A 23058-nucleotide genomic window follows, 5' to 3' on the forward strand; every position below is an offset into this window, starting at 1 on the left:
ACTTTTGTAGAGATTGTAGACTTGTCATGCTGCATAACATGACAGGAGTCGAAATCAAGTTACTGTTTGTTTACTCCAGACGTGCTTCTTATCCAGCCGAGGATACTCTGGCTATTTGACATGCTGCTGATCATCCGTCGGTTGTGCCTCGCAGCAACATTGCCGGATGAGCATGATAGGACCGCGACAAGCGATCAACAAGCAAGATAAGACATCTTCTAGCCAGTCCAGAGATAGATCCTTCCGAGTATCGAGGTGTATTGTATGTTCATTGCGGGATGATTGAGTATAAGTTAATGTTGGTGTTGAGGGGGTTCGTATTGGGCGGGGCATGAGATCATCGTGGGCCTTGAGGGGTTCGGATTCGCGTAGACGTCCTGCTCGGATCAAAGGATGGGTGCAGTTTGCGTTTTGCTTGTTATCGCTGGCTAGGTTCTTGTCGAAAATGTGTTTGTTTGTGGTCGAGTGTGTTGAAGGACGTCGATCGTACTCTTGGGAAGTCGTTTTGCAACCTACCAGCAGACCAGGGCCGATGATCTCGCACCAATTCGACGTAATAGTAGCTTCGCTTTGATACGTACCATTGCTTTCCTTCTGTGTTCGAGCGAACTGTTCATCTTTCCGACCGAATGACAGTAGTATTGCGGGCGGATGAAGTTGAGGGAGTGAGCTGCTTCGCTAGAGTCCTGTTCATAGTCAATTGAAGAAGCATAACCACTGCTAGTCTTGTCAACGATCGGAGTAGATTGGCGATAGATGAATAACGTCGATATTGTAAACTGACTGAAGAAGCATCTAAGATACAAGAGTGAGTAACTAGATACGGCTGAACGAATGCAGCGCCTGGATCAGTCAGGACCAAGCATTTCTGACTCACAGCTCACAGCTGTAAGTCTCACACTACACAAACTAACAATTGCCATTGTTATATAAAAGCACCATAAACACCAAAGAATTGATGTCGATCCATCTCCAGACCCCTCACAGAGCATCACCAACAGCTTATCTTATCGCAAGTCTCAACCTTCCCAAAGAGGAAATGCTCAAAATGAGTCACTCTGGCTCAAACCCGTATCAAGACTAGCGACCCCGCCTTGGCCCCACTATCCGCTTTTTTGACAGTGTTTGCTTGTCTGCCAATGCACTGGCTGGCTGGAAGATGGTCATTATGGTTCATTATTGCTCATTATGAGTGTTTGTGATAGGCCTTAAAATGTAACTTCAAGGTCATATAAAGCGATAATAGGAGGCATATATTAGATATGAACTTGGGAATGTGTCTTAGATGGCATAGATGATAGAGGTCATGATGGTCTCGAATTGAGGAATGATCACTACCAAAATGAAGATGCCGACATGAGCAGAAGTTCACGTCCAATATGGTCTACCATGTCAAGAGGATTGACATCATGAACAGGAGAGGACTATCTTAAGACATATCACAACAGACCCAGGATCAACAATTGTCAAAAAAAGAAAAATTACTACTATTCATAAAACAACAACTCGCTAACTCGAAACCATATCTAGAAGCCCTTTCAAAGCCCCGAAGCCAAAGCATAGTAACTAACACAATAGCGAACTATCGAACTGTTCGTCCTTATTTCTTCTTGTCAAGCATCTCTCTAAGAGCATCCACCTCAGCCTCCCTCCGGGCAAGTTGGAGCCTCATATCATCCCGTTCATTGGTCATAGCCGCCAGGGCAGCCTCAAGTTCGGAAATACGATCAAGGCGCTTCTGGCGATACTTGCGCGCCGCAAGGGTATTGCGCTGGCGCTTAAGGGTGACGTTTGCGTCTTCATCTTCGGGTGAGGATTTGCGTTTGAGAGAGGACCCAGATGATGAAGAGGGAGAGGGGTGGAGAGAGAAGGTGGATGTTCCTGGGATGGGTGATTTGTTGGTGGTTGTGGTTGTCGTGGGATGGGGAGTGCTGGATGTTGAAGTTGAAGGTTGCTCGATGGGTGTAGAGTTGAGGTTGAGAGGCTGCTCCGGAGTGAGGAAGCCATCTCCAACATCGAGCAACTGTGTATCCAGAACGTTCAAGTCAGGAATCATGATGTTATCAAACAATCCGTCATCGATAACAGGAACGTTGTTGTTGTCATTCCCATTGCTGAAGTCCCACGTGGTATCATCAAATCCCTGCCCGTCAAAACTGTAGTCAAGCGGGAGGAGATCCAAGAAAGGAGAAACATCGCCGACGAGCAGTCCAGGATCGATACTGAGATCACTACTAGGCAAAGGCGCCGGGGCAGCGAGCAGACTACCAGGACATGGCCGAGTTGCGGCTGCAGGCTGCGGATGATGCGCTTGCTGCCGGCATTGATTCAAGTTAGAGGGGGCTGACGGCCTCCCCTACGTGTGCAAGGGGGCCTGTAAGGCTAAAGGTAAAAAGAAGAGCTGAAAGAACGAACAGAGAAGTCCGTCTTTTAGATGGTTGATGAAGAAGGAAAGCGATAGAAGACGGGGAGGTTGTGGTGTTTTATAAGGGTGTACAGTGTGTTGAATACGGCTTTAGCGCTTGGGGACATTGCGTATAATTAGCTCTGAATCCGATCGACTGAACCTAGGCGCCGTGGGTCCGAGGGGCCGAAACACACGGGATAAGCATGCAGCACTCGGATTGTGACCTCTAGGATAGGACAATTGACGTGAATTTTTGGATGTTGGTCAGCCTCATGTTTTATTTAGGGATACAAGGAATGATCAACGGCTCCCAGACCGCCTGAGCAGGAAGGTCAAAACAGTATCGCATCAGAGGGCAGATAATACACCGAATTCCGGAAGAGATCTGCGAATTCGGTGGGTTTTTTGTTGGTTGAAACCTTTTTCATATGCTATGGGCTTCGTTGTGTTACCTGGTCTTGGTACTGTAACTGCTGTGCTTTAAAATGCATCTGCTGTTGTTGATTGATTTTATGTCTATGTCGTCTCCGTAGGAGCGAGACACTCACATCTGCTGTGTTACATCTACAGGGTAGATTTACCTTCAAAGGCTGAGGCTCTTAACGTTGGAATACCTATGCTGTGTGCATTGAGTCTGTCTATGAAGAAATGATCGAATTGACCAACTAATCTTACTTTTAGGGGTCTTTAAGACCTTCCATATCCATGTCAACAATTAGGTTGACCTCCTGCTGGCAGGTCAAATCCCCTTGGGCGCATCGCAATGGACATTGACCACAGCAGCTCAGCTCTAAATATCGCCAACACGGTCACTCGTACAGAAGGCTGCCGTGTCTTGCATAGTAGTCTTCCCTTCCTTCCGACCAATTGCCTTTAACAGCGAGATTCAATCTGAGACTGAGTCTGGGTTGCAAAGAAGCCTAGGTTATTTCCGGTACTATTACCAGAAAATGATGCTGCACACTCCCACCACATCTTGTACGAGTCAGCAGAGACGTGAGATCGCTGTCCTCCAAGCATTATGCCTGTGGTAAATGGCCAGCTTGACTCATATATATGCCTTGGGAGAATCCTAATCGTTATCGAAGAGTCTTAGCACGAGTCATTGGAGCGGAATATCGAGTTGATAGACCCATGCTCGCATACAGACAGAACAATATGAAGCTAAGTATGTCTCTCAAGTTGAGAGAGCTCAGCCTGTATTTGCTCGGAATGTATGTGCAATTCTCTGGTAAAACAAAGGAAGCTTCGAAAGAAGCACCCCAGAAACCGAAGATCCAATGGCCTAAACAAGAGGAGTGGGATACGGCATTGATACTGATCGCATCAACGCCAAAACCTGTCGAGCATCATATCAGTGTAATCCAGCTCACGTCTTATTGTTTCTCATCCGCACATATAGTCTCCGGGGAATGTTTTCCGAGCAACAGGATACACGACCGCATCTGCAGTTACACACCTCACTGCTACAAAGCCTCAACAACTACATACACCCATCTCGTAAAGGGACCCTGCAAGAATCATGTCATGCACTTCAATTCTGGAGGATGAGGCGGGGAAAGAGGTCTGTGTTTCTGCAGAATAGAACTAATAAGAAGGTCCATGATTATCTGATAGTTTGAGAAGAAGCAAAACAACGTCCCGCTTGACCAAGGCCCCACGAGAAGGACCACTTTCTAGATGATGCGAGTTGCTCAGGGGCAAGAAACCATGACAAGTCTGTATATTCAGATATATCCACTTGTTCTATCATGACATGACCTGACTGCCGAGAGGCTGAGAAGTGAAGGAAGCTTTCCCAATTCGTGATACCCTGTAGGAAAAAGCACATGTCAGCCGTTGAAGTCGCTTTGTGCTTTTGACTTCGACTATAAACGGGTCACATAACACGGGTCTGAATCCCTCAGGTGAGAGTGGGTTGTTAGTGAACTCAAACTCGATGCTCGAGGGGATCGTAGCCGTGCGTTGTTTCATATAAACTTAACCATCATCCTAGTTTTATGAGTTTCGACATATGAGCTATCCTGCTATTGGAGGCAGTAAAAGCAAAATCGTAGATAACTTAAGGTTACCACATTAAAAACGGCTCGTAATGTTCAACGAGAAAGATGACCTGACATGTTGCATCAAGTGTTTCTTCTTTATATCCATGGCTGCAGCTCGGCGCCCCATAACCTCTGTGCGTCGCAGCTCAAGAAACACTGACCGATCGTTACTTTTTGCTGAGATTCAGACCGGACCGAATCTTACGACTTTAGGAGCGGAACAGTTTACCCATTTGATCACAAATGTTGAATACATAGTATCTATCCTATCGTCATGCAGCAGATTGATACGCTATTGGGGTGTGAAGAGACTGCGAAACGTATCCGCAAAACGGTTCCGCAGGAAGTTGAACATTGGCAAAAAACGAAGTAAGTATGGCCGTGTCATTAGCCAATTGAACGCTAGGCGTTGCTTGCTATTCAGTGTACTCTTTACCTTCGAAAACTTCTGTTGTCGATTGGTAGGGTGTACCTGATAGATCATATCGAAACCCGAGGGCCAAAATGATGCAAGGAATACAAGAAGAGCCGCGATTGACGGGACAGAATCATTGTGTCTACGACTTTCGAGGCCTTGCGAAGCCGGAGGAGCCGCTTGAAAATATGAGGACCCCTGAAATGATCCTGCATGAGCATTGCTTTTTCTACGACGTGGCTTGCCGTATTACATATGAACGTAGTCATATCATAGGACCAACGTTGAACCAACGTGCAATCTTCAATGAGGTCCTTAGTGTCGCTTTCCAGTTTTCCTGATTCTATTTCGAGACTCCATTCTGTTTGTGTACCTGGAAAACATTAGTTATAAGAACAGAAGAAACAATTCCCTCAAATTCCCAGGCTTAGTGAACGGGAATTAACGGGGAAAACGGTAGATCGAAACTCGCAACGAATCTAGCCCACCGTAGTTGAACTAAACAGACGGCGTGTGTCATTGTCAAGTGCCGTTCAAGTAAACAAAGAGATCGCTGGCCCTGTTGGTTAGACTTGCTACGTATGAGCCGACGATGAAGCCGCATGTTTCATGTGGCAGCACGGCGCGTTAGTAGCGCATGGGCCACGAGGGGGATTTGCAGGCACGAACCATCCTATCGGCGCCAGGAGCCCCTTGGGTTTTGTGCTCGGTTAAGCCCATGATCGAGCGCATACTTACAAGCCGATCCAAGAGTATCTTGACGTTGGAATGTCACAGCCGCCTTTGCACAGAGACAAGCATCTGGATGGAAAACGGCGCTGACGGCCCGTCATCTTAGAAGGATTTCTCTTACTGAAGTCTAAGCGGGCCGCGCCTCGACTAATAAACGGCGAACGGGGTAGGTTTGATGAGAGCGGTGCTTCCCGAGAGTGGAATTGGAACCACCGTACCGATTGTTCCATAACTTGTCCACCGTCGACTGCGCGGTAAGCTAGCTATGCTTTTTTGTGTTAGCATCAAACACCAGTGTTTGGGCATCGAGAGGAGATCAGATCGGCGTGGTTTGTGCTTCCGATTCAGCCCATACAGTACGCGCAGTTCAACCGTCCATGTGACAGGTACAGAGAGGTGCTGTTTGGGGGCGGCCGAATGACAACCGGGGAGCTCGGTAGTTTAGAAACCCTGGTCGATCTTTACCCTCATAGGATTGTTATGTTTCCCACAGCTAGCCTCGATGTTCGCAACACGGTGTCGATGCCCAATTGTTTGAGCGGAGAATTGTACCAGAGAAGACTGGAGCGGGCATATGAATCCTGCACACGAACCCATTGGATTCGATTGCTCTCACCACTGTGATCCTTGAGAGATGACCGGTGGTAATTAACCAGAAGCAAACTTGTTTGAGAGGTGATAATCAAAGTGAGTGCATAGAATGTGGAGCCTGGACCAGGGCTATGAGGAGCTGTCATCCGGGGTGCAGCTCGGTACGAGTTTGCTGCACGTTCGTGCATACATACATATGAATATGTAGTCCTGTGCTGTGCATGCATATTAGGACGACCATGATACAGAGAAACCACGGCATGCAGATCGAGGCCAGGATATGAATGTCAGAGTGAGTGAAGTTATTGCCCGCGATATCGGCCAACTTGTAGCTTTGCAAACTGATTGAGTACCTAGCCCCTGCCGCCATGAACGCCATTAGCAGGGGCGAAAGTGTTCTGTGTTGCAGCTTGGCGATGTAGGTTATCATTGTATAAGATTGGCCGGTTGTGTGTAAGTTGATTGTGGCATACGTATGTAGCATCATCCCCGAGATCGTAGCCTTGCTTACCAGTTTGCTTCTAGAGAGGTGGTTCGTGCACTGCTTGTCCCGGAAGTTGAGGTCGTCTACGTCTAGTACCTAGTCGTTGAGTACCAGTACGTTGGACCAGGCGTTGGAATCGCTAAGAACAATAATAGAACTAGCTCCAGACAAGATTTTGTAGCGTCCTTGTTTTTGTACAGGCATCTCGGCCCCATTGTCTTTGGTAGATTGGGAGACCGAATTGCCTCTGCATGTTTTTGTGTATTTGACATAGTCACAGCTCACGCCATGATCAGATCCCCAGATAATGAAGGAGGATTCGCAATCTGTCAATTTGGCAAGGAACTTCCATGTTGCAGTGCTACTGAGGATCAACGGCTCCATATTGTAAATCCTGGGGCTTCGACTTGAAGGAAGTTCGCGTGTGATAGTCAGACCAAGTAAGCCAGGGATCGTACTTCAAACCATAAGGTCGTCACTCATCGATGAGAAGAGAGGAGATTGCGCATCCGGCGAGACCAACACGAGAAGCGTGGAACTCCTATTCGACGGCTCATTAACCAATCCTTGGAAATATGCAGGACCGATATTGCGGAACCACAGGGGCCCCTGGCCCGTGCATTAGCTTTCCCGGGGAGCTTTCTTTAGCTCATTCCGAAAGGGGGGGACGGACGTTGTTTTGGTGTCTCTAGACTCTGTGCAAGGCGCATCGATAAAGATTATCATCAGGCGACTGCAGAGATTTCCAGGTTCTTGGGTGAAGCAGCACGCAGGCACGGAGTACCTTGGTCAATTGGAAACCTCAGGCATCACAAATTTCTAGGATGGAAGGTACTGGACGGAGCCCAGTTACATTACTTCCTGCCATTCTAGTATCGATACGTCACTTCTTGATCAGTACCTTCCAGATTGTGTGTGTGACCACCGGAAGGAAAGTGCGTAGAGGTACCCAGGTAGGCATGTAGTACGGACCTTTCGCAAATAACGGTATTTTGAATTGCCTCATGGCGGGCCTCAGTGCAGTCATCAGACCACTCATGGATCCTTTCTCTGGGAAATAAACGTTGTTTCAAGATCAATCTTCATCTGCATCTACTCAACTTTAAGCACACTGTTGGACAAATCACTTGCCTTTTCTTTCTCGTGGTGCTTCTGCAGACCCGTTTGGTCGACCAGGATGGACCAAATGGAACTAACTGTCCAGGTCAGCCCCGGCCTGTCTAATCACTTCCAATTGATTGAATGCGACGTGCCAGGCCAGCCCAGGCCAGGGTGGAAGTCTCCCATGGACCGGCTAATGTTGATTGGATGTAGGGACGGGTCGAATCGAAAGAGGCGTCGACGGTCACCATTCTACAGAAAGTACCGCTGCACCGCACGGAATGGCGCAAAGCCGGCCACAAGTGAGCGACAACAAAACTATCCAAGTTAGTCTCGAGCTGACGGAAAATTACAACAAGAATTGTTGGCTGGGATTGATCTGTCTGCGACAAGACATTTACGACACGGCCCAATAATACAATGCTCTCGGATTTATCACGCTGTGGCGTCCTCAGAAAGGGCCGCCTCTTCCAAACTCCTCATATCAGTTGGCCAGACATTTCCTAAGTGACGACTTTGATGAGCATCACCTTGGACCTCTACGCCATTCCCCTCACCAGTCGAGTAAGTACCTATGTAAGCCTCGTCGACCCTTAATCAAAGACAACTAGGTCCGACTTCCCGGGCTCTGGCTTGGCTCCACCTCCCGCCGCCTAACCAGACCACCATTCCTTTTCTGTTCAGAGTTTGCAAGGATTCCATGCTATCGCCTCAAACCCCTGTTGGTTTGTCTTCATTAGAGAGACATCCCTCGCCTTTGTCATTTGCAAGGCTCTGCTCAATTGTCATTAGCAATTGGACTGTTCGAACTGAACGCCTCACAAGTGGATACTCGACAGGGACCTGGTTCTCTGCGCCGCGTGGGCTTTAATCACATTTTGGGCTTGCCTGGGGACAGCCCGCATCACTACCACCTACCTACTACCTTTTGGACCCTCGAGATTCTTGAGGCATACTTCCAACATTCCTTATCTTTCCTTTCTCGCCCTCAAACTCGTCACCTTCTTCTTTTTGAGTTTTGGTTTGGCCTTTGACCATCATTGCTTCTGGTCTTCCTGCTGCTGGTGCTGGTACTAGCTGAGATATCAGTGTTATTCTTTGTTTCACTTCATCTGCAACAGTTGTACCTTGCATCCGGCTCGCGGGCAACCAATTCTTTACACCCGGTGTCATGGCATTGTATTAGCTCTTACACTTCCGTGTGAGCACCGAGGTTGGTTCAAAACGCCAGTCGTTTGCTTTCTTTGCATTGTAAGTCAAGACACATCTTCCAGTCTTGGTACTTAGCGCATGTTTCAAGCCGCTCCCGTTGTCGCATGTTGTACTTTCGACGACTTACAACAGTCCATGAATTTAACCATACACTGCGATTTCCCCGAATTGCCTTATGATATCCTCGGAGTTCAAGAAGCTAATATAGTTGACGGACAGCGATGATATGACCCATTACCCAGACCGTGTGCACAACAACATTGGGATCTTTTTTCGTCTCTCGAGTCCCGAGCTGTCAACTTTTGCGACCATTCAGCAATAGACCCGCTTGTGTGGTATTTTACTTGAATTCCTCACGATCTTTTGAGTATAGTTCTTTTTACAGGTTCGTCCCACATCGCATACTTCCAAACTAATATAGTAGCTGATTATATGATGTAGAACATATTCTTTCCTTTCTTATAGCAACGTTTGACAGACACTGGTTTCCCTCAATCAAGGGCAGCGTCCTATCTGCATTAACCTATGCCAGTGAATATCAACGTCTCCCACAGAAGCATACTCAAACATCACCATGGGCGTTTGGGAAACAGATGATGAGTATCTAAGTGGGCCGGCTGCCACCTCGCTGCCGACTCCTTTGGATACTCCCTATCGAACACCTTCAAGGACATCGAAAAAGTCACGACGCTCGATCACACCACCAGACCCAGATTCTTCTCCACCTCCACTACCGAACGAAACGGGTTCTAAAAGGTCATCCCGTAATGTCACAACCGATGAAAATATCAGCATACTCGACCCTCGACGATTTACTCCTACCTTGCACGCCAACTTAGTATCCGAGATTTTGAACCTTCGACGAGATCAGGAAGAAAAGATTCGACAGATCGAGACCCTAGAAGCATCTCTGCACGCCACAAAAGAGGAGAAGGACACCCTGAAACAGAGCCTCACTGACACCGGCAAGGAAAGCAGATCGCTCAAGCGACAACTTTCTCTCCTTGAAGGGGGTTCCTCATCAGCACTTGGAGAGTTGGCCCGGGAGAGGGATGATGCAGTCGAGTCTGTTGCTGATACGAGAAAGCGACTGGAAGCTGCCCAAAAGAAGATTCGAATTCAGGAGGAGGACTCGGTAAGAGTCCACGATCAATGGGCTGAAGAGAAGGAAGGGTGGGAGAACGAAAGAAGGAAGTTTGAACACCGGCTTCACGTTGCGGAAACTCGCCTGAAGACTGTTCTCGATGAAGTCGCTGCATATCAACAAACCCAGTTGAAGAACGTGCCTGGTGGAGCCCACCACGCTGGCCATGATAGCGAAGCCGAGGAAAGTGGTCGCGAAAACGACGCTGTCAGCATCAGAACTATGAGCATGACCAACAGCGTTCGGTTTTCCTTCACTAATGGTCTCGGAGCCTTGAAATTGAACGGCAATTCTTTAGCTGACGAGCTGAACTTCGACGATGAGGATGAGCAGAGTGACTTTGACAATGGCCGAGAAAGCGCAATGTCAAACTATGGTCGAGAAAGCGCCATGTCAAATTATGGTCGAGAAAGCGCTATGTCAAACTATGGACCGTCCTTCCATGCTCGAAATCTCAGCCGAGACAGCCCGGTAAAGCGGTTTCATGCTCGAAACCAGAGCCTCGAGAGCATCAAGAGGACGGGAAGCGTGACTCGTGGAAGACTTTTCATGAACCCCCCAGTCCCAGAAGCCCTGGAGGATGAGGAGAATGAGAACGAGTTACCTACTGTCATCGCCCCCAAAGTTTCATACACCGACACCGGCATCCAGTATTCGCCACCTCCTTCACCCAAGCTAACTCCCGTGAAACCTGCAACACCCGAGCGCCCTACTTCTACCAAAACCTCTGAAGTCGAGTGTTCCCCGAGAGCAGATGGGGAGATTGAAGCCAACCAGCGCCGCAAGCGTGTTCATCGCCCGCTCAGTCTCGAACCTACAGCGATTCAACGGGTTATGGTCTCAGCATCTGTCCAAACGAATGAAGAGCCAATGGTACCCCCCATGACACCCAAGTCGCCTACTCGACCACCACCACCTCCTCCAGTACAGGCTCCAGTAGTTGAAAAGCCTTTGATGGTTACCTCTTTTACGCAAACCGACAGCCCGCTCTCTCGCCCATCATCGGCCACACCAGGTCGCTTGCCATCCCCCCCTCCGCTTGCAATTCCAAGTATCAGCGTCCACCCTCCTAGCACCCGCCCTAGCACGCCCAAAGAGCCTCGGTTACCTGTTCTCCATAAAGACTTCGGATGCCAAGTTAGAATGTCTGAATCAACATCAACAGCTGAAGCGGGTGTGCAAACTGAAGGCATTCAGACAGATAAGCGAATGGCCCTACTGCCACCTCATCTCCAGCCTTCTGCCATTTCCTCACGCCCTTCTTCACCCAATCCATCATCTGGTATCGACATAACAAAGAGCTTTACCCCTGTACCTGGTAACGTGCCGCCACGAAACCCCCGTCGGCTGGAAAGGCAGAGCTTCGGCGAGCAACCATCATCTCCCATCTCTTTGCCCGAGGACGACTCACTCCATGATATTTACCCAGGGAACAACGATGATGGGCCCCTCTCCGGCCAAAAAGCTCCAATGCGACGACCGCATCGTTTCAGCAGCCTCTTTGCTGGCTTCGATGGCGGTAGTTCTGATGATGCGGATGACTTTGGCGATGCCGACTTAAGTGATCTGGAGTATCGAACTGCGCTATCTGCACCTCGACCCAAGTCTATTTCTAGTCGTCCCGGTAAGCGTAGCTCAACGGGCACGACGGATACCTATGGTACAATTCCAACATCACCTGAGCAGGTTATGTTGCGCCAAGGCCCCCGGGTTGCCACAGAACTTCACCAGCCATTCACAATCAAGTCTGGAAAGGGATTCGAAAAGGGTCCTGCTGCCATGCCGCCCAACCGGGCCAGTGTAATGCGAAAATCGGCCATGATCCAGAGTGGCATTACAAGCCATCAAGGCCCCAGTTCAACCGACACCAAAAACCCTCCTCCATTCCCTATCCCTACCAGAGCTAGCTCCAGAAACGTCCCAACAAGCACGAGTGCTCCAAGCGATGGCCAGAGAAGCCCAACTCGTGGTGATTTCTTCCAGCGTCGTGGATCAGGCCGCGTTTACCGTGCCGGTAGTGTACGAAAAGTCCGTTCTGCCGCTGCATTGCCGCGCCACCACCGACATCGCAAGCAAGATAGTCGGTCTTCTGCTCCGTTGTCTCCTTCCACTGAAGCCCCCGAGAGTCCAAGTCTCCCTCCTTTGCCAAGGAATGATATTACAACACCTCGTACTCGTGCTCGCCATAGTGGCCAATATAAGCATCAGCACAAGCTCTCTACCAACACGGACAACACCTTCAACACTTACAACACTTCCAATACAGGAAATACCGGAAATACACTGAACACCTCCAGTACCGATCCTCCCCCTTCCACGCAGAGCGCTGCACAGAACACTAGTGTGGTAGATGCTATTGCTCAGACCATGGTTGGCGAGTGGATGTTCAAGTATGTTCGTAGGAGAAAGTCTTTCGGCATGCCTGAAAGCAATGGTAAGGATGACACCGGCAACGACCGTCACAAGAGATGGGTTTGGCTCGCCCCTTATGAGCGAGCAATTCTATGGAGTAGTAAGCAGCCGGCCTCGGGCACCGCCCTTATGGGCAAGCCTGGTCGAAAGTGTAAGTAACTCCTTGGCTATATCCATGAGTGTTCGCTAACGGCTGTAGTGACGATACAATCTGTACTCGATGTCAAGGACGATAATCCTCCACCAAAGGGGATGACATCAGTCTTCAACCGATCCATTCTTATCCTGACACCGCAAAGAGCTCTCAAATTCACGGCAGAGTCTCCTGAACGTCACTACATCTGGTTGACAGCTTTGTCTTTCCTGGCACATTCGTCTCAGGCAGTCCCCGAAAACATTCCAGCGCCACCAAAGATCCAGCAGACACCACTTCCTGACTTTGAGGCACCACAACCCAAATTGAAACGCGGTGGTATTAGAGATTCTATCCGTCTTGCCAAGGGTCGCACGGTTGGTCGTGCTGCACCACCCAGTGTTCCTAGCATTCCAAGTGTGCCATCTTCACAACTGGGAGATGCTGCGAACTTCTCAGCTATAGAGCCCGCTGAAGGGCCTGGAAACACATATTCCCGGGATGATTCTATCGATGCCGCCCAGCCTCCACTGATACCGCGATTCCATGATCGTAACCAGCCTGCTGCTCACGGCCGCAAGAGGAGCAACACAGGCGGCCATGTGCCCCCGCCGCTTTCTTTCCGAGGGTTCTCTGGCCCCATCACTGGTCATCAATCAACAAATAGCACCGCTGGAAACAGCACCGGGACAGCAGGTTCCTCCGATATTTACCAGTCCCAACCATCAAATAACGGAGCTTGGGCGATGAGCCAGACAGGCTCGCAGCGAACATCCGAAGCCTCGTCCCGTCCGGGCAACTTCTTTGATGCCATCGGCACTGTACGAATGGAGGCCTTCATTAGCCCATTGGCATTCTCTCAAATCAACGATTACCCCGATGAACAGGACGAGTTTCGGCACTCGCTTCGAAGGCGAAGCAAGGAACAACGAAGACGACAAAGTCGAAGCCGACACCGAGATAGCTACAATTCTCGTAGCACTCGTACAACAAACGATGATTATTATCACGGAAGCAGAACAGCCGGAGAGGAAGACTATTTCCGTGACGACCCTTTCAGGGGATTTTAACATATACCATTTTGCACTGTAGCCACGACGGCAATCACCATTTTCATTATCTGTACTTCTTTTCTTTGTCAACTACCTTGGATAAGGAAGAGTTATGGCCGGTTATATACCCTTTTCTACATATATACTTTGGGAGGATTCGAGGACGGCTCAAAGGCTGGTCGATCCTCGGTTTGGAGTTTTAGAGTTTCTTTTTTCTGGAATGATGTTACAGTCATCAAAAGCTTGGAGGATACATGGACTCTTCCATCATTGTTTTGGTTAGAGGTTGGCATAACCTCGTCGTTAGAAGGGACTTGCCTACAGTGAGAGACGCTGTGGGGATGTCGAAACATGAGTTCTAACCTGCCTAACAGGCGAGGTACAACTGAACTTGAAGATTTAGTAGTGGCTACATAAATGAAGACTAGGCACAGCCTGTTTCCATCATATCCTGCCGCATCTTTGTATACTGCATATTCAAGTGAAGCTGGCAGGTTAAGCATACGTACACAGACATGATACCTGGAATATTCGCTGAATTTCATTAATGCCAGTTACTCGAAGTTGTTGTAGCAGAATCAACGTCATCTCTAATTCAACGAATGCCCCACTGATGAATTTTCCCACTACCCCGCGATCTGCAGCTCAGCTCAGCGAGCTTCAATGTTTCCCACACCAACATTTCTTCCCCAGTTCTTCCTATGATAAACGGTTAAACCTCTAAGATTTACTCTACCTGGATTTTACATTCGAGCGAGCACCGAATTGCCTCTGATATCACAGTTCACCATGGACACCATCGCACCCACAGAAACACTCGAGCAGATGCAGACACGGCATCGCCGTGAGCTCAAGGATCTGCAGGGTCGCATAACCGGAAAGAAGAAGAACGCCACCAAGAAGACGCGAAAAGGTGTCAACGACGAGTGCGCAGAGATGGAACGTCAGCTACGAGACAAGCAAGCCGCCGAGATTGCCGCTCTGAGCCCGAGCGAGAGCAAGAACGAAGAGAACGAAGACGATACTGCTTCCGAGGCAGGAGATAAGCCAGAGGAGGACAAGCTTGCCGAAGAGACTCAAAAGCTGAGTGTGTCAGAACCAGTGGAACAACAACAGCAACAATCGGGGAAGAAACGCAACCGCCAGAAGGAGAGAATGGCTCGACGTGCTGCGGAGCAAGAAGCAGAGGCGCAGCGTGCGGAAGAGGAGGCGTCCAACATGACAAACTACCGAGCAAAAGAGAGCGAGTATATGAAAACGACATTCGAGAAGCACGGCCTAGTAGAGAAAGACATTGCGCCTGATGGACACTGTCTTTTTTCAGCAGTGGCGGATCAGTTGGGTCAAAACGACATCCCACTCAGCGATGGAGCTACGCAAGAGCCAGCTTACAAGACAGTACGACGAGTGGCTTCGCATTATATGCTGGAACATGGAGACGACTTTGCTCCCTTCCTAGAAGAGGACCTTGAAGGCTACGCTCGCAAGATGAGAGATACTGCTGAATGGGGCGGACAGCTTGAGCTCATGGCACTGGCACGACAATATAAGGCAGAGATCCGAGTGGTGCAAGATGGACGCATGGAGCGTATTGGAGAGGAAGAGGGAGCCGAGTCGGGAAAGACACTATGGCTGGCATACTACAGGCACGGCTACGGGTTGGGAGAGCACTACAACTCTCTCCGGAAAGCATCATGATGAGAAGGAAAACAGAAAATCGCTCTTTTTCTTTTGTGTACAACGGCGACAGATCATATACGGTGGCTGTTTGGTATCGAGACGTAAAGAAGAAGGTCCGGCCGCCGAAGCACTCAGTTTGGCTATCGGCTCCAGACAGAGAGGAAGTCCATCACTGCGCCTTCTGGACTCGTGCCGGCCTTGTGCGTCCTTGTTGGTTTGAGAAGACTCAATCGATGTAAGGCGTCGGCCCAAGGTTTTGAGCAGGGGTCCTCGTGAACGGTACCGTCGTCGTTGTATGCGATTTCCTCACCAGGAGCTGCCAGAAGGGCTTCGTAGAGCTCCGGTGAGACGCCCCACGGAGGGCCGTTTGCGGACATGGGTTTTGTTGAAGGGAACTCGAGGCAGACGAGACGACCGTCATGAGAAAGCAGCTCCGTCATGCGCTTGGCCCATTTTGGTCGCGCCACTGGAGGCAGAGCGCACAAGAACTATCAAATTAATTAGTTTACTGGAGAACGCCAGAGAAACCCAGTATCTATTAACTGGGCTGGAAGGATAATAATTACCGTATAATCGTAGATGAGATCGAACTTGCCGTTGTCACCGATATCCTTAGCCCAATCTTGCTTGAAGAAATCACCGGTAACCCAATTGATCTTGCCCTTTTCTAAACCGTCAACGGGCTTGTAGAGCCCTTCTGATTCAGCTTGTTTTTGATTCTTGATCGCCTCCTCCTTTGCAGCAGCGCTGTAATCGAGACCCCAGACGTCGTAGCCCCACGAGCTCAAGAGGAGCACGTCATGACCACGGCCACAGCCGGGTACCAGAGCGGTTTTCTTCTGAATAGCACCTGCGGAGTCTCGGAGAGGATGTCCGCGATGGTCCTGATGTTGAGAGGGGGGCACGAGATCGTGTCTTTGGGCGAGAAGGTCGTGGAGGGCAATGGAAGCGGTGCCGCGGTCCCAGGGAGTCAAGGACTCTTGCCAGCAACTATCCCATTTGGAGCCTTGCTCTGTGAATGGGACAGAGGAGATGCGATCCTCTAAAGGGTTTTCGGTAGCCATTGGCGCTAAGGTAACTGGTATGACGGGGTTGTATGGCGGCGAATACGTGTAGGAAGCAAAATTGCTCGACCCGGGGTCACGAATTTGAGTGTTAAGATAGCGCAGGTCAATGGAGGTGAGGGGGAGGGTCCCTTCGGGTCGGGCGATGGACGGATGGATCGACCAGCTCGGATCCAATGGTGGGGTTAGAATGACGAAATATGGGTGTTTGTGGGGAGCTGTCAATTTGTATATGATTGATATTGTGTTGCGTTACAAGAGATTCGGCGTTGAAACAGATTAGACAAGATGCGCAATAGAGTTGAAGTGTTAGAGAAAACGGAGCAAAGAAAGAAACATTTTTTGACCTGGTCGCGTGCTTTATTCAACTTTCGGAAGGCATGACACACTGTCTGTACAAGCATCCGGAGTACTTACCTAGCGCATACGCTAATATAAATTGGAAGGCATGGGCAAGGGACGATATCGGGAAGCAACTGCCATTTATTATCAGACGTTCGTCAGGAAGGTGCTATGATCTGTAATACGATGTTGAAACTGGTAAAACAGCAACCCGTTTGACATGTGAAGCATACCTACCTAGGTAGGTCGGTATGGTGGGGGTTTCAACGTCATCTACTCATAATGTCTCAGTCAACTTGAACAGTATCACTTATTAAGAGCAAATCCTAGACAATTCCAGATACCGACCACACAGTCACTTCACTGCAAGATTCAAACAAGTACGAATCGAAAGAGACGCAAAAGTCAGGTCTGACCTGCATCATATGCACATGCTGTGAAACACCACGAGACGCACCTTGTACAGCAGGATCTGGTCATGACACCTACTGAAGTGTCTGTCTCGAAACGGTCTTTCAGAATCGTCCAAAACAAAACAGTTCGTTTATTCGAATAAGCCAAGTACCTTACATATACATACAGTAACATTTAAATCCCCTACTCATACACACAAGCTAAGAAATAAGGGCCATCAACTCCTCCCATCAACTTCTCGTCTGCCTTTGGCAAAGTCCTCCTTAAAACTTTCCTTTTTGTCCACTGCCGCCTGAACGAGCGAGTCCCATAGACTCCCATTTTCCTTCAGAGCCTCAGGCTTGCCACCTTTGAGGGCCCAGAGAATATTAGTGGTGAAGTTCTCAAAGGCTCCGGCATCCTTGGGAACCTGTTGAAAGCCATCAGGATCAGGCGTAGACTCTCTGGAACGCATGTTTTGGACCGTATCCTTGAACTTTCCAAACCCTTTCCCTATGTTACCAACCAAACGTCCAATCTTTTGGCCAGCAGATGTTTCTGATTTCTGCGGGGACTCTACCTCTGTTGTTTGGACGGGGATATCGGCTGTGACTTGAGGGGCGGTAGTCTGCGTCGCGGTCTGACTGTTGACCCCGATGCTTTCTCCCAAAACATCATCTTGAAGACTGGCCGGCTCTTTCTGTCCGATTGTAGAGCCTCGAAGTCCTTCGATGGAGATGTTGCACATGCTTTTGACTCTCTTTTTTGCTTCCTGGGACAACGTCATTTCACCATCATTCTCTTCCCCAGCCTTCAACTCATAAGCAGGCATTTGGAGAAAATCTTCCATTGCTTCGAGCGTGCCCCGGATGACCGTTTCTTCACCTTTGAACCATTCTCGATGTCCTTTGCCACAAGATTCACATTCAATGATCGGGAGGTTGCAACTACCAAGAAACTTCTGCGCCAGCAGTTCGGCTTTATAAGCGCCAGCAAAAGGTTTCCTGGACTCATAGATGATTTCAGTGTTCTTTGCATAGCAGTTGTTGGGCTGGTGGTGTCTCTCCTCGGCGCTTTTCTCAGTCCATCCAATTTTGAAGATTTCTTTGTTGCTGGTGCTCCTCAGGATGTACACAATCCCATGTCTTCGCTGCTTTCCAGGGGTCGGAGGGGTGTTAAGAGCTTTTATAATGGGAGAGACATGATGTAAGGTCCCCTTTCGACTTAGTCGAGCTATGCCAATGCCCTCAATAGCGATTTGATGGCCGAGAGGGTCATCTTCAACCTTAGGAGCCTTTCCTTCCCATGTTGAAACACCGGTAGTGGCCTGATCGATGACAGACTTTCCATCAGTAATGATTGAAAGCTCCCCGGGCATTCCTTGGAAAGACGCGTCGTCATCCTCTGAGATGCTTTCTGCGATGGCAGTTTTACCACCAGCAGAGGACTTGTTTGGGGTCGGTAAAGTACTGCCGAGAGACAAGGTCGAAATATCTTTTGTGATAGCATTGACTGCAAATTTCTCTTTGTCTGTCGTAGACATAGGGACATGATTGACGATGTCAGGTTGAGTGTCTGGTATAGAACGGTCAAGGATAGAAGCCGGGAGTTTGATGGGAGTTCTGATTGAATCAGGTTCGGTGAGAGGGGTCGGGAAAGGTGAGGTGTCGCTACAGACAGAAGGATCAAATATTTCTGTTTCTGGTGTTTCTGGTGTCTCTGGCTCTGACGCCTCATCCGGATCATCTTTCAAGGCTCTGCTTGACTCTTGCGACAAAGACTGCGAAGTCTCAGCTGGAGTATCGGCCAGGGCAGTAGACGCGCAGTGCCTGTCCTTCCACTCCTCGAATGACTTCAAGACCTGAGGTTTGTGTACATGGCAGTGTGTAATCTGAAGAAGTCTTTCGACCTTTGGATAAAAGAACGAAATATCTAGGCATTCTTTCTTCTGCTCAATCTCTGACCAAAGACGCTTGGCTTCGTCTCGAGCAATGTCAGCCCGTGGGTTACGACAACGAGTCGAGTCATCTTTTTGCCAGCGACAAAACTTGAAATCATGCTCATCTTCGGGTTTCGGAAAGAAGACGATGAGCTCTCTTAACCCTGTGAAAAGAGGATGTTCAGAGACTTGGGAAGTGGCCATATTGATACGAGATAATGAGAGTCGCGCTGAGGATGCACTCAGTCTCACGAGAGCTCAAGTCGCGTCTACGGTTTATTAAATGCTGGAAAATTCGGGTGGCTAGCAATTCCATACTCCAGGGGATTGAAATGAGCACAAGGATCTGGAAACCCAGCCCTGAGGAACATGTCGTTGGTTTGAGATTTGGAAGTTCATGGTGATAGATGATATGCAGTTGGTCGTGCTTTGCAGACGGAAGGATTTCCCCGGGCTAGAAGAGGAAATAATATGTCGAGAGCTGAAGAGTGTTGAAACACCAGGGGCCACGTGCTAAGCATCCTTACGACTGGGTGTAAGTCTGAGCACAAGGCTATTATCATGCTTGGCGGCCATGTTCTTTTGTGATACCCCGTACGCGAGGGTTTCAGTTTATGTAAGGTAGTGTGTGTGACAACCCACGTTTCTCACCACCATCTTTTTGCTAGGGGAGGGTTGCAGTGAGAGTGCAAGATCCAGATAGACACGGACTTGACCGATACGTAGCCCTGAGCCCTGCCGGGTGATTCTGCTGTGCCGTTGATCGAGCGTGCGGGGGGCCTCATGCCCAGCAAGACAAGGTCTTGGGTTTAAGAAACGATAAGGAACTTTTGAGATAGATCTCGATGTTTTATTTTAGGATCTTATGACTTTAAACACTGTGAGTGTGAGAGGAGAGGACAGAAGAGTCGAAACTTGATGTCGGCTTACTGCTCTTCAGTGTACGAGGCATACCTGGAGTTCTAACAGCCTGTTCGCGGTCGGTATAGTGTAGTAGCTGCAGTGGTTATCTTATCTCAAAACACAACTTATCAGTTATCAAGCAGCTTTACCCGCGGCAGATGACAGCTGAAGAATGCTGGAGAGTAAAATGCTTAAACAGTGGAGTTGGGTATGAATTTCACGATCAATGATCCCAATATACTGGAAAGGGAACCGCTCACGTGCATGAAACATTCAGAATCTGCCTCAAGTGCCGGAAACGGTCCCTTTGCCTCGGAAGCACGAGGTCGTCATAATCAAGGAAATGGGCAAAGCATGTGTATGTGACTGTTTGTCTCATTATAGCACTGATAAGTATCTATCTAAGCAGCCCAGCCTAGGGCAGTTCAAAGCCGTGGTATTTCGGCTTGATAACTAGCTAATAAACATGATCCGCCAGTGGTATATACATCATCCATCCAGTCATCCATCTACGTACCAGCAGTACGGATATATGCTGTATATCGTGTCGTTACAGAAAGTGGAGAGGGGAAAACAAGAAGCAAGAAAGTAGACTATGTGGGGGTCATTCATGTGCCTCCATTTTTGTGTCCCGAACGCCGAAACCCCGGATATCCGCTGTTTGATACCGAAAAAAAGAGAACAAGGCAATACGTAAAAATAATGGTTGGTAGTAAATCAAGGTATGAGGGGAATATGAAGATGGTATGTCTTGGTATGACGACACTTGTTGGTCCGGATGCGTCCTTTGGTGTGTGGTTGGTGTTGCTTGCGGATAAAAAGCCGAGGATAGAATTTGGGATGACGGGAATAGATGGACTCGATAAAAACATTCCCGGCCCGACAAGACCTCAGTAGAACAGAAGAGAGAATCAAGTTGCTTCATCTCGGTCGGATCAAGGGCCGAATGGGGATAAGAATGGCCCACATGAGATTGTGTTATGCAGCGCAGTTGCAGTAGTATCGGTCAAATACAGGCCGAACCGAGAGAAACGAAGCCCATGATCCATGTCCTTTTTTTTTGTCGAACCACTTTCCAGTGACGAAAAAAGTATTCATCGATAAGAGAGAAGTTTGGAGGATTGATGTGATAGACAAAGAATGTGAATATGGCGATGGGCGTCGTGATTGGTGAGAGGGGATCAGCCAAACATGCCACTGTCGCATATCTCCTCCAATGAAGATGCCGTAGTGATTCGTTGAGCTGTAAAGGTTGTCGACAGCCATGTTCTTGATTCGTCCTTCTTTCCTCCTGTCGTGTAAGGGAGGTCTTGGATGTGTGGCCTTTTCATCATCGCAAGTGAATAGGAACCTAGTGGCCAAATCCCTTACAGACCACAGTCTTCAAAGTCGCGTATCATGATGGCCATCTGAGCTCTCTTGGCAGCCTCGGCAATGAGTGTAAAGTCCTGGAGGAAAGGAGCCGTTGAAGGGTTGTTGCCTTGGGTAGGAGCTGGCTGAGGGACCATCTGGACAGAGGGGGACTGCTGAGCCGAGGAAGAAGAGCTGGAAGGGGCGTCCATTGTGATAGTGGTTGATAGTAGTGATAGATAGTGACGGACGATTGTTGTATAAGCGAGTGAGTCTTGGGAGAGATAGATAGATAGTAGGAAGAGTAAAAAGTGTGGAAGAAAGTTGAGGTGGGAGAGGAGGGAATATGTATTCGGGACGAGGAGGAGAAGAGAGACGACAAGGTTAGGCAGCCAAGAAATAGTGACAGCACAGTATACTATGCTGCATGTACCATGTATGTGCTGGATGGATACGCATATGGACCGGATATGCTTATGTATGATGGATGGCTTATAATTAGTCTGAGCGCGTGGGGTAAAATGACGGGATGTCAATCTTTTGCCTGCTTGCTTTTCCCCTTTGGTCATCAACAACCCAACTTGTCAACTTGTTTCACACACACTTTTTCTCTTTTCCCCTCTGCAGAGTGACGTTCCAGGTTACAAAAGTGGTGACGTTGTTGACAATCAAATCAAATCATTGCATCTAGAATCTTTCTGTTCTCCTTCCTTGGTGTGAACGATTTCGGCTTTAGGCTGATGCCGCAAGCAACTTGTTCTGCGCTACAGATAAAGGGCCGAGTGTCTCAGTAACTAAGACACACGACAGTTGGTCTCAGTTGAAATCGTGTAATCAAAATGGAGCAACGGAAGCGCCGAAGTGTGGAGGAGGAGCAAGTTGATGTTGACGTTAATTTATAAAAGTGGAGGATGCCGACAAGTTTGAATGAGGCCGAGAAGACAGTCTCAGTCAGTCAGTCAGTTATCGTGGAAAGATGGCACCACATCTACTCTATACTGTCCTTTACTTTATCCGCAAACAAAGTAAAGCTCCGATGTTGCATGCAGAACAAATGTTCCTACATAGACAGATCCATCCATTCCCTTTCAAGACATAATTCTCAAGGTTCTTTTTTCTCTTTTACCGTAATTAGCATACTACAGTACTTCACTCTCGGCACTGCAAAAATCACGCGGCGGGTCCAAGCATAAAAAAACAACGAAAAAGAAGCCCCAGCGAAAAGAAAAAGAACAAATCTTTACTCGGCCTTATGCCCCGGGAGCTAAGGAACTGGGGTTTCTAGGTACAGTAGCCTCTGTGGATCTGGGGTGGAAACGGATCTCACAGAAGAGAAAAAAAGAAAGACCCATCTAGTTTTTTTCTTTCTTTTTTCTTTCTTCCGTGGAGTCGACTGTGACGATAGTAGACAAGACCCTGAAAAAAAGGCCGAGAAGAATTGAATTATACAAGACGCTATTGCTGTGCCGATGCACGAGATTAATCGTATTGAGCCCTACGTGCATCTCGTTGCGGCACTTCGGGCATCTTGCTCCGCAACTATCTCACTGAGTAACGTTAACTTCTCACAAAACACTAATTGATCTGTCTTCACCGCTCGTCTCATCTCGTCTCGACTCAGTTTCTTAGAGGATAAATCTTTTAGCCGCGCATTCTTTC

At 48.6% G+C, this 23058-nt stretch overlaps 6 protein-coding genes across 6 annotated transcripts; 2 read left to right on the plus strand and 4 right to left on the minus strand.

Moving 5' to 3' along the window:
* Window positions 1-1462: 1462 nt before the first annotated feature.
* On the minus strand, window positions 1463-2443 carry B0J16DRAFT_333996 (uncharacterized protein). Its single transcript, XM_046126920.1, has one exon. It carries the CDS (start codon window positions 2054-2056, stop codon window positions 1601-1603), a length of 456 nt encoding a protein of 151 aa, XP_045986854.1. The 5' UTR covers window positions 2057-2443; the 3' UTR covers window positions 1463-1600.
* A 6874-nt stretch (window positions 2444-9317) lies between these two features.
* B0J16DRAFT_67549 (uncharacterized protein) lies at window positions 9318-13804 on the plus strand. Its single transcript, XM_046134270.1, has 3 exons — window positions 9318-9372; window positions 9429-12694; window positions 12743-13804. Exons 2-3 carry the CDS (start codon window positions 9562-9564, stop codon window positions 13744-13746), a joined length of 4137 nt encoding a protein of 1378 aa, XP_045986855.1. The 5' UTR covers window positions 9318-9372; window positions 9429-9561; the 3' UTR covers window positions 13747-13804.
* Window positions 13805-14395: 591 nt separating this feature from the next.
* On the plus strand, window positions 14396-15667 carry B0J16DRAFT_67551 (uncharacterized protein). The gene has a single exon (XM_046134271.1). It carries the CDS (start codon window positions 14518-14520, stop codon window positions 15424-15426), a length of 909 nt encoding a protein of 302 aa, XP_045986856.1. The 5' UTR covers window positions 14396-14517; the 3' UTR covers window positions 15427-15667.
* B0J16DRAFT_67556 (S-adenosyl-L-methionine-dependent methyltransferase) lies at window positions 15488-16582 on the minus strand. The gene is made up of 2 exons (XM_046134272.1): window positions 15975-16582; window positions 15488-15896 (listed from the first exon to the last, which is right to left on the minus strand). The coding sequence occupies exons 1-2, from the start codon at window positions 16470-16472 to the stop codon at window positions 15549-15551; spliced, it is 846 nt and encodes a 281-aa protein (XP_045986857.1). The 5' UTR covers window positions 16473-16582; the 3' UTR covers window positions 15488-15548.
* Window positions 16583-17319: 737 nt separating this feature from the next.
* B0J16DRAFT_67562 (uncharacterized protein) lies at window positions 17320-19445 on the minus strand. Its single transcript, XM_046134273.1, has one exon. The coding sequence runs from the start codon at window positions 19348-19350 to the stop codon at window positions 17446-17448; it is 1905 nt and encodes a 634-aa protein (XP_045986858.1). The 5' UTR covers window positions 19351-19445; the 3' UTR covers window positions 17320-17445.
* Window positions 19446-21230: 1785 nt separating this feature from the next.
* Window positions 21231-21611, minus strand: B0J16DRAFT_380844 (uncharacterized protein; the record flags this gene model as incomplete). Its single annotated transcript, XM_046131105.1, has 2 exons — window positions 21231-21372; window positions 21421-21611. 2 exons carry the CDS (start codon window positions 21609-21611, stop codon window positions 21231-21233), a joined length of 333 nt encoding a protein of 110 aa, XP_045986859.1.
* Between the last annotated feature and the right edge of the window lie 1447 nt (window positions 21612-23058).

This window comes from Fusarium flagelliforme, assembly GCF_020744385.1.
Source record: "Fusarium flagelliforme strain FIESC 12 MPI-CAGE-AA-0113 chromosome Unknown B0J16scaffold_2, whole genome shotgun sequence".
Classification (NCBI taxonomy): Eukaryota; Fungi; Ascomycota; class Sordariomycetes; order Hypocreales; family Nectriaceae; genus Fusarium; species Fusarium flagelliforme.